Here is a 10,840-nt window from a genome sequence, read left to right as displayed (position 1 = left end):
GACCTGAGCTGTAGTCAGCCGCCCAACCGACTGAGCCACCCAGGCACCCCAAGGCCAAAGTCATCTTTTAATCCTATCCTCAATTCACTGTTAGTCCCTTACTCCAGTCATTATAACTTTAATCAAATCAAGTAATGCAAATCTGTCCAGGACTTCTAGGCACTTATGTACAAATGTAACTGTCTGGTTACAGCTTTTAAAAGCCTCCTAACACTATATAATACTATAATGGATCAATCATTATGCATATTTTTAACTCAACAATATATCTTTACTCTTAACTGTTGAGACTGCTATGCACCATGACTGTTTTTCTGATTAATTAGTTATCAGAATTAATATGAGAATGATGCAGAACTCTGCTTTTGTCCTCTTGCAAACAAAAATATTTTATGCCTCTTCATGCATATGGGTCTTTCTTTCTGATAGATATATCAAGAACTAGAGAGGCGCCTGGGTGGCTCAGTCGGTTGAGCTTCCGACTTCAGCTCAGGTCACGATTTCACGGTTCGTGAGTTCGAGCCCCGCGTCAGGCTCTGGCCTGATGGCTCAGAGCCTGGAGCCTGTTTCCAATTCTGTGTCTCCCTCTCTGCCCCTCCCCCATTCATGCTCTGTCTCTCTCTGTCTCAAAAATAAATAAACATTAAAAAAAAAATTTTTTAAAGAACTAGAATTGCCAAATTAAGTAAATGTCTTACTTTTTTTAAGTTAGTTTATTTTGAGAGAGAGAGCATGAGCAGGGTGAGGGCAGAGAGAGAGGGAGAGAGAGAATCCCAAGCAGGCTCCACACTGTCAATGCAGAGCCTGATGTGGGGCTTGAACTCACAAACCTGTGAGATCATGACCTGAGCCAAAATCAAGAGTCTGACGCTTAACTGATTGAGCCACCAAGCCTCCCCTAAATTTCTTATCTTAATGAAATGCACCAAATTGCTCCCAAAAGAGCTACAACATTTTACAGTGTTGACAGCCTTGATTAAGGCTTAAGTCATTTAAGGAGCCCCTGGGTGGCCCAGTTGGTTGAGTGCCTGACTTTGGCTCAGTTCATAATCTTGGGGTTCTAGGGTTCAGGCTCCCCATCCTGCTTCAGATTCTTTGTCTCCTTCTCTCTCTCTCTTTGCCCTTCCCCTGATTGTTCCTCTATCTCCCTTAAAAATAAATAAACTTAAAAGTAGTCTTTTAATATTTTTCCAGCATATAATTTTATCAAATTTTATGATTTTATCCCACATGACAGGTAAAAAATGTTTTTTTTAAGTTAATTTATGTATTGAGAGAGAGAGAGCAGGAGAGGGGCAGAGAGACAGGGAGGTTCCACACTAACAGCTAACAGTGTGGAGCCCAACGTGAGGCTCGTACTCACAAACCTCATCATGACCTGAGATGAAACCAAGAGTCAGACGCTTAACTGACTGAGCCACCCAGGCATCCCTGTTTTATCATTTATAAAATATGTCTTATCTTAGTAACCAATGAGATTGCTTTTATTATACATTTGTTTAGCATTTCTATAGTCTTATATAAAATCACACCTCATATTTTGCTAGATCTTACATTAGATCACTCATGTCTTTCTTATTTATTTGTTTCTTTATTCCAAATTTAAACTTCTTTCAGTAATACAAGTTGCAAATACTGTCCCATTCTTTCTTTTATCTTTCAACCCCTATAGGGTACTATTGTTATGAGATGTTGTTGTTGTTGTTGTGATGATTTGTTGTTGTTGTAAGAACACTTAACATGAAATCTGGCCTCTCAACAAAATGTTAAGTTGTTAACTATAGGCACAATGTTGTACAGAAGATCTCTAAAACTTATTCATCTTACATAACTGAAACTTTATACTCATTGAACAGTAATTCCTTGTCTCCCCCCACCCCAGATCCTGGAAGCCGCCATTCTCTTCTCTGTTTCTATAAGTTTGACTATTATACACCTCATACAAATGGAATCATGCAGTATTTGTCCTTCTATAACAAGATTTATTTTACTTTGCATATTATCCTCCAGATCCATCCATGTTGCAGCATATGGCAGGATTTCCTTCATTTTTAAGGCTGAATAATATTCCATGGTATGTATATACCATAATTTCTTTATCCATTCATCCATTGATGGACCTTTAGGTTGCTTTCATATCTTAGCTATTGTGGATAATGCTGCAGTGAACACAGGAGTGCAGATATCCTTCAACATCCTGATTTCAATTCTTTTGAATATACACTCAAAAGCAGCATGGCTGGATCATATGATAATTCTCTCTCTTTTTTTTAATGTTCCCTTATTTTTGAGAGACAGAGAATGTGTGGGGGAGGAGCAGAGAGAGATGGAGACACAGACTCTGAAGCAGGGTCCAGGCTCTGAGCTGTCAGCACAGAGCCCAACGTGAGGCTCAAACTCACAAACTGTGAGATCATGACCTGAGCCAAAGTCGGACACTTAACCTGCTGAGCCACCCAGGTGCCCCTGATAATTCTCTTTTTAATTTTCTTAGGAAGCACCATACTGTTTTCCATAGTGGCTGCATCGTCACCAACTCTTATTATCTTTTTTTTTTTTTTTTGGCTAATATCCATCCTAACAGGTGTGAGGTGATATCTAATTATGGTTTTGATTTGCATTTCCCTGATGATTAGTGATTTTGAGCATTTTACCATATACCTATCGGCCACTTGTATGTATTCTTTAGAAAAATGTCTATTTAGTTCTTTTGCCTGTTTAAAATTGAGTTGTTTTTTGTTATTGACTTGTAGGAGTTTCTCATATATTTTGGAATATTAAACACTTGTCAAATACAATTTGTAAATATTTTCTCCTATTCTGTAGGTTGGCTTCTCACTTTGTTGGCTATTTCTTTCCTGTGCAGAAGTTTTAAGGTTGATGTAGCCTATTTGTCTAATTTTGTTTTTGTTATTTGTGCTTTTATGGTCATATATAAGAACTTACTGTCAATTCCAATGTCATAAAGCTTTGCCCTTATGTTTTCTTATGTTTCCAGGTCTGGGTGATGGGCATTGAGGAGGGCACTTGTTGGGATGAGCACTGGGTGCTGTATGTAAACTATGAATCACAGGAATCTACCCCCAAAACCAAGAGCACACTTTACACACTGTATGTTAGCCAACTTAACAATAAATTATATTAAATAAATGAATGAATGAATGAATGAATGAATGAATGAATAAATAAATATCTTTAATCCATTTTTAATTGATTATTATGTATGGTACAAGATATGCATACAATTTAATTTTTTTGCATATGGATATCAGTTTTCCCAATACCATTTGTTAAGGAGACTTTCCTTTCTTCATTGCACATTCCTGGCATCCTTGTTGAAGATCAGTTGACCATATACGCTTGAGTTCATTTCCAGGCTCTCTAGTCTATTCCATAGGTCTGTACATCTGTTTTCATGCCCTGTCTTGACTAGTAAGTTTTGAAGTTGGGTAGTGTAACTTTCCCAACTTTGTTTTTTCTCTTTCAAAATCATTTTGGCTCTTCTAGTTCCATAGCATTTCCAAAAAATTTTTAGCTTATCGGTTTATACAAAAAGGCCTCTGGCCCTTTATCAGGAATACTGTTGAAGGTACAGGTAATTTGGGGGTAATCGAGAGATACCTAAACTTTCCATATTTATAAATATTTTAACTATATTGGAGCTTCTTTAATTTCTTTCAGCATTGTTTCAAAGTTTTCAGTGTATGATAGTATTTTTTTTAATTTAATCCTAGTAAAATTTTTGATGCATTGTGAATAAAATTATTTTCTCAATTTTATTCTCAGATTGTTCATTGCTATTTATCAACATACAATTGAATTTGTATCTTGAATTTGCATGCAATGGCCTTGTAAAATTCATTGATTAGTTTTAGGTTTTTTTCAATGGATTCCTTAGAATTTTCTATGTATAGATTCATGTCATCTGTAAATAAAGATCATTTTATAACTTCCTTACCAAACTGGACACTTTAATTTGTTTTCTTTAATGTATTACCTAGAATCTTCAGTGCAATGTTGAACAGAAGTGACCAAAGCAGATAACTTTGCCTCATTCTAAATCTTAGTCAAGCACGATGTTAGCTATAGGTTTATTCACAGATGCCCTTTATCAGATTGAGGAAGTTCCTTTCCATTTCTATTCTGTGAAGTTTTTACCATGAATGAGGTTTTTGATGAATTCCTTTTCTGTGTCTGTTGAGATGACTATGAAGTTTTGGTCTTTATTTTATTAATATGGCATATTATAGTAACTGATTTTAAAATGTAAAACCAACCTTGCCCTTATGGGATAAATCTCACTTAATCAAAGTATATAATTCTTTTTATATGTTGTTGAGTTTGATTTGCTATTATGTTAATAATTTGTATGTCTTCAGAGATATTTGTCTATAGTTTGGTTTGTTTTTGTTTTTGTTTTTGTTTTTCCCTGTGGTATCTTTGTCTGGCTTTGGAATTAAGGTCACACCATACTCCTAGCATGAGTTGTTTTTTTTTTTTTTCTTTTTTCCACTTTTAACAACATATATTGGTTCCTCACAACCTGAAATTTAAGGTGTCCAAATTTTAGGTTCCAGCTCATTTTTTGCCGGTCAGAACTCTATCCTGTCCCTCAGAAGGACAATTTCTTATTCTATCCTCATCAGGCAAAGAGAACTCTGGTCCTTCATTTCTTTATAAAATCACTAATCTCACCATGGGGACTACAATGAGTTGGATTTTATAAAACTATCCCCTGTTAAAAAAAAGTTTGAGAAACATTTAGTATTTGTTCTTATGCTGAATTTTCCTGTGATTTACCAATGAAGCCATCTGAACCTGGGATTTCTTTGTAGAAAAATTTTAAATTAGTATTTGAATTTCTTTATGTTGTTATAGGTCTGTTCAGATTTCCTATTTTTCCTTGAGTCAGTTTGGCAATTTATGTCTTCCTTGGATTTTTTTTTTATTTAACCTATTTGCTGGCATATAGTTGTTTATAATATACCCTTATTATCATTTGGGTTTCTGTAAGGTCAGTAATCATGTTCCTTATTATATTCCTGATCTTGATAATTTATGTCTTTTATTTTTTTGTAAAGCTTATTAAGAGTTTTTTTTCAATATATGAAGTTTATTGTCAAATTGGCTTCCATACAACACCCAGTGCTCATCCCAAAAGGTGCCCTCCTCAATACCCATCACCCACCCTCCCCTCCCTCCCATCCCCCATCAACCCTCAGTTTGTTCTCAGTTTTTAAGAGTCTCTCATGCTTGGGGCGCCTGGGTGGCGCAGTCGGTTAAGCGTCCGACTTCAGCCAGGTCACGATCTCGTGGTCCGGGAGTTCGAGCCCCGCATCAGGCTCTGGGCTGATGGCTCGGAGCCTGGAGCCTGTTTCTGATTCTGTGTCTCCCTCTCTCTCTGCCCCTCCCCCATTCATGCTCTGTCTCTCTCTGTCCCAAAAATAAATAAAAACGTTGAAGAAAAAAAAAAAGTCTCTCATGCTTTGGCTCTCTCCCACTCTAACCTCCTTTTTTTTTTCCTTCCCCTCCCCCATGGATTTCTGTTAAGTTTCTCAGGATCCACATAAGAGTGAAAACATATGGTATCTGTCTTTCTCTGTATGGCTTATTTCACTTAGCATCACACTCTCCAGTTCCATCCACGTTGCTACAAAGGGCCATATTTCATTCTTTCTCATTGCCACGTAGTACTCCATTGTGTATATAAAGCACAATTTCTTTTTTTTTTTGTATTTTATTTTTATTTATTTATTTATTTATTTATTTATTTATTTTATGAAATTTATTGACAAATTGGTTTCCATACAACACCCAGTGCTCATCCCAAAAGGTGCCCTCCTCAATACCCATCACCCACCCTCTCCTCCCTCCCACCCCCCATCAACCCTCAGTTTGTTCTCAGTTTTTAAGAGTCTCTTATGATTTGGCTCTCTCCCACTCTAACCTCTTTTTTTTTTTTCTTCCCCTCCCCCATGGGTTTCTATTAAGTTTCTCAGGATCCACATAAGAGTGAAAACATAGGGTATCTGTCCTTCTCTGTATGGCTTATTTCACTCAGCATCACACTCTCCATTTCCATCCATGTTGCCACAAAGGGCCATATTTCATTCTTTCTCGTTGCCATGTAGTCCTCCATTGTGTATATAAGCCACAATTTCTTTATCCATGCTTATTAACAGTTTTCAATTTTGTCCATCTTTTCAAAGAACAAATTTTGGTTTTATTGATTTTCTCTGTTGTTTTCAATTTTCCATTTTGCTGCTCTTTACTTGAATTACTTTACCTGTACTTACTTTGAGTTTTGATTGTTCTTTGTTTTACAAATACTTAAGGTAGAATCTCATGTTATTGATTTGAGAACTTCTTTTCTGATATAGGAATACCAACTTAGTAGAGCCTTGGGCCATCCCTACTTGCTGGCCACCAAGATGACCACACTAACCGACAAGCTCCAAATCAAGGAAGCTAGCTCAGGCAACTGGAACGAAGCCCTCAGCTTTCCCTGTCTCTTGCCTCCGACAGAACTGGAGACAGTGGGGATAACGAGGGCAGCCCTAGGCCAGAATGTCTTTACCATAGGAGTTATTTCCCAAAGTTCTGTAGCTTTAATGAATGGGCTTCATTCAGGAATGAATGGTATTAAAGTGGTGTTATTGACCATTTTACCAGTTTTACACTTGCTTTTTGTGAGAGAGGATTTTTCAACCTCCTCACTCAATCACACTACAAATAAATATCTGTTCCTATTCGTGCCTCTTTAAATGTTTTCTGTTAGATTAAGATCTTTGTTTCATTTATTTTCCCTTATACTTTCAAAGTTTTACATTTAATTTTAAAATGTTTAATTTCATATATTAAGATATATACATTTAGAATTTTTAAATGTGTTTGGAGTTAATTTACATCCATATTATTCCCCTAAGAACATAACTCAACATGTCTTTATTTTTTCTTTTCCCCAGATCACAATTTCATGGTACTTTTGTCTGGAATTTCAGTTCTAGCTCTTCTGGGCATTTGACTGAGGGGAAGAGATAGGACTACGGTGTGTGCTCAGTATTTCTTGTTGAAATTATGAATAATATTTGGATATTATATGTGAAGTAAGGCTAATTGTAAGGCTTTTATTGCGGGAAATTGGTGAGTGGTCTTGCCACAAACTGATGTAGGGAACCAATATATGTTCCCTTTTTTTCTTTCTTTCTTCCTTCTTTTTTTTTCCCTTTTGTCATTGTGATTTTCCCACCACTGTCTCCTAACTGAGGAAGCTGGAAGAACTTTTAAGATGCATTTGTGAAGATCTTTTTGGGATTATTTGAATTTAAAATAAATGGGACATAAGAGTAGAGATTTCCAGGATAAGATGAATATAGAATGAGCTAGAAGATATATTTGTAATTCATTAGTCCACAGAGTTAAAAGTCATAAGACTAGATACTACCACTGAAGAAAAAGAAGAGGTCCAAATTAAGATCTGTCAAAAATGTCAATATAGGGGTGCCTGGGTGGCTCAGTTGGTTAAGCATCCGACTTCGGCTCAGGTCATGATCTCACAGTTGGTGAGTTTGAGCCCCACGTTGGGCTCTGTGCTGACAGCTCAGAGCCTGGAGCCTGCTTCAAATTCTGTGTGTCCCCCACTCTCTGCCCCTCCCATGCTCATGCTCTATCTCTCTCTGTCTCTCAATAATAAATAAACATTAAACAAATTTTTTAATGTCAATATATACCCTGAATGGGACACAGCAAGGTGAACTAAGTAATTAACTTCAAAAGGTAAACTTAGAAAGAAAAGGAGAAACTGGATTTGCAGCAGTCAAAGCTCATTGAGAAATACATCAGTTTAGGAAATATGAGTGCCCCTTGATTTAATACTAAAGGTGTAAAGGGTGACTTTATTGAGAGCACTTAAAGGGAACTGAAGTCAGAATGCCTGGGGTTGAGGGGAGCAGAAAAAGTGTTTATAAGAGTATAGACCCTCTCACAGATGTTTGCCATTAAGGGAGGGCTATGAGTTAGGAAAAAGCTGTAAGAAAAGCAGGGTTAAAGGAAAGTGGAAAAACAATTTAGGGAGAGAAACAGATTTGAGGACAGCTTTAGAAAAATTGCCAAGACATGGGATGACTTTGGCATAGATATTAGAATGTCTGTGTGTTCTGGGAGGGAATGTAAAAGCCAGTGTGTGCTGGGGGCTGGGGAAGGAGGCAGGCTGCTTTAGATAGCATTATGCAAATGTGTCAAAAGATTAAGTAAATCTTTCTAATCAGTTTTCAGGTTCCAGACTTCAAAGTGGGATCCTGAACTATGTCAACATTCCCCAATCAGGCAGCCCCCAATAACACTTCAATGGCCCCCACCTTCTTGTTGGTGGGCATGCCAGGCCTGTCAGCTGCACCCTCCTGGTGGACAATACCACTCATCACAATGTACCTTCTCTCTGCCCTGGGCAACGGTACTATTCTCTGGATCATTGCCTTGGATTCCACCCTGCACCGTCCAATGTACTTCTTCCTCTTCTTGCTTAGCGTGTCTGATGTTGGCTTGGCCACAGCCCTGATGCCCACCCTGCTGGGTCTTGCCTTTGCTGGCGTTCATGCTGTCCCTGCTTCGGCTTGCCTCCTACAGATGTTCTTTGTCCACATCTTTTCTGTCATGGAGTCCTCTGTGTTGCTCGCCATGGCCTTAGATCGAGCACTAGCCATCTGCCGCCCTCTCCACTACCCAACGCTCCTCACCAATGATGTCATTAGCAAGATTTGCCTGGCTATTGGTTTCCGATGCCTGGGTCTCCATCTGCCCCTGCCATTCCTCCTGGCCCACATGCCCTACTGCCTCCCACAGGTCCTGACCCATTCTTACTGCTTGCACCCAGATATAGCCCATTTGGCCTGCCCTGGAGCTTGGGGTGCAATCTATAGCCTCTTTGTGGTTCTGTCAGTTATGGGATTAGACCCTCTGCTTATTTTTTTCTCCTATGGCTTAATTGGCAGAGTCTTGCAAGGTTTGGGATCCAGTGAGGATCGCTGGAAGGCTGGCCAAACCTGTGCTGCCCACCTCTCTGCTGTGCTCCTCTTCTACATGCCCATGATCCTTCTTGCCCTCATTGACCATCTTAGAGTGCCAATACCTCAGCCTGCCCATACTCTTCTCTCCTATGTCCACTTCCTGTTTCCTCCATTGATAAATCCTATTCTCTACAGTGTCAAGATGAAGGAGATTAGAGAGAGAATAGTCAAGAGACTACAGCCCAGGAAGGTGGGTTGTGCTCAATGAAGAGGATGCCCCTCCACAGTTGGTGGCTTAAAACTACCTGATACAAAAGTAGTTTTTCCATGATGAAGAACTCAGTTCAAAATGCATGAAATGGTCACTCAGGCACACATAAGCACATACACATGGATGTATCTGCCTGTCCTTGCAAGTGTGAATGTGTCTATTAAGGTAAACTTACAAGCTCCAGAGAGTGACAGTGGTCTACCCACTGTTACACTACAGATCATGGCATAAACGTCCAGGATCTAGGTCATGTCACAACCACCCAAGTGTGTGTCTGTTGTTGTTTTGTTTTTGTTAATTTCCCCACCACATCTGTACCCTAATGCCTGAGGAAACTGGAGGAGTTAAACAGTTACACAGCAGAGAAATGAGAACACAGAAACCTTCCATGGCACTCTACGTGTGTGTGTGTGTGTGTGTGTGTGTGTGTGTGTGTGTGTTTGTACATTGCTTTACGGATCTTTTTATGGATTTTGATATATGTGTCATGGATATAATCACATATCACTGATCTATTAGTGTAGGCTCATAGTCTGACTTGTTAATATGTGGTATAAAGTGATCCCCCTCTCATGAAACAAACAAGAGCTTTGGAATCCTAACAAGAATTACATTATTTTTATAGATTAAGTGTAAGCTAACATTTATGATGATAAACTTTCACACCCAAAAATATATGATAGATGTTTCACTTATTAATACCTTTTTAAATTTTTCAATAAAATTATTTGTTTAATTAAATTTATTTCTATAGTTTTTAATTATATGATTTTGTTGCTCTTATAAATAAAATAATTCTCTATTCTATTTCCACATCCATAATGCTAGATTGGGGAAAATCATTTTTTACCTTGCATTAATACATATTTTACCAAATTATCATATGAATTATATAGCTTTTTATTTTTGGATTTTACTTATATTTATCATATATAAGTAAAAATAGGTGACTGGTAGGTTTTTCCTACTATTCATACAACTTATTTCATTTTACTTTATTTAACTCATTGGAATCTCCAGCCTGTTATGAAAGAATAACAGTGAAAGTGAACGCTCAAATCTTGTTATTGATTTTAACAGAAGTGGCATTAGTGGTTCACTTATTAGAACAATGGTTGGCTGCAAGATCTTTGGGTAATTTGTAAATATTCAAATAACTTATGTGTATTCCAATTTTATTAATTTTTAATAAGCTTACTCAATAAACCCTATTAAGTGATTTTCAGCATCCACTAATATAACTATAATTGTCTGCTTTAATGTGTTGTTCAATTTTCTGATATAGAAACATCTTTTTTCTATTGTGAATATAGAAAAATGCATTCTAAATGAAATTAGCAAATTGGATCCACTTAGTGCCAAAACAAGAACCCATACTAATCTATCAGGATACATTCCAGCAAGGCAGAACAGTTATATCCTCATCTGATAACAAGTTTCTCTGCAAGGTATATTATATCTCCTCTTACTAAATTAGAAAATTAGTATTTCCATTTCACAAATGAGAATACTGCGACTGAGGATTTCAGAATGTTTAAAGTATATAAAATCAGTTGCAAAGGCA

At 37.5% G+C, this 10,840-nt stretch overlaps 1 protein-coding gene across 1 annotated transcript; it reads left to right on the top strand.

The window, feature by feature from the left end:
- The first annotated feature begins 8,304 nt into the window (after window positions 1–8,304).
- On the top strand, window positions 8,305–9,273 carry LOC122483434 (olfactory receptor 51S1). Its single transcript, XM_043580440.1, has one exon. The coding sequence runs from the start codon at window positions 8,305–8,307 to the stop codon at window positions 9,271–9,273; it is 969 nt and encodes a 322-aa protein (XP_043436375.1).
- Window positions 9,274–10,840: the final 1,567 nt, after the last annotated feature.

The sequence above is a fragment of the Prionailurus bengalensis genome, chromosome D1 (genome assembly GCF_016509475.1).
Source record: "Prionailurus bengalensis isolate Pbe53 chromosome D1, Fcat_Pben_1.1_paternal_pri, whole genome shotgun sequence".
In the NCBI taxonomy this organism is placed as follows: domain Eukaryota; kingdom Metazoa; phylum Chordata; class Mammalia; order Carnivora; family Felidae; genus Prionailurus; species Prionailurus bengalensis.
This window is presented reverse-complemented; position numbering and strand designations above follow the sequence as displayed.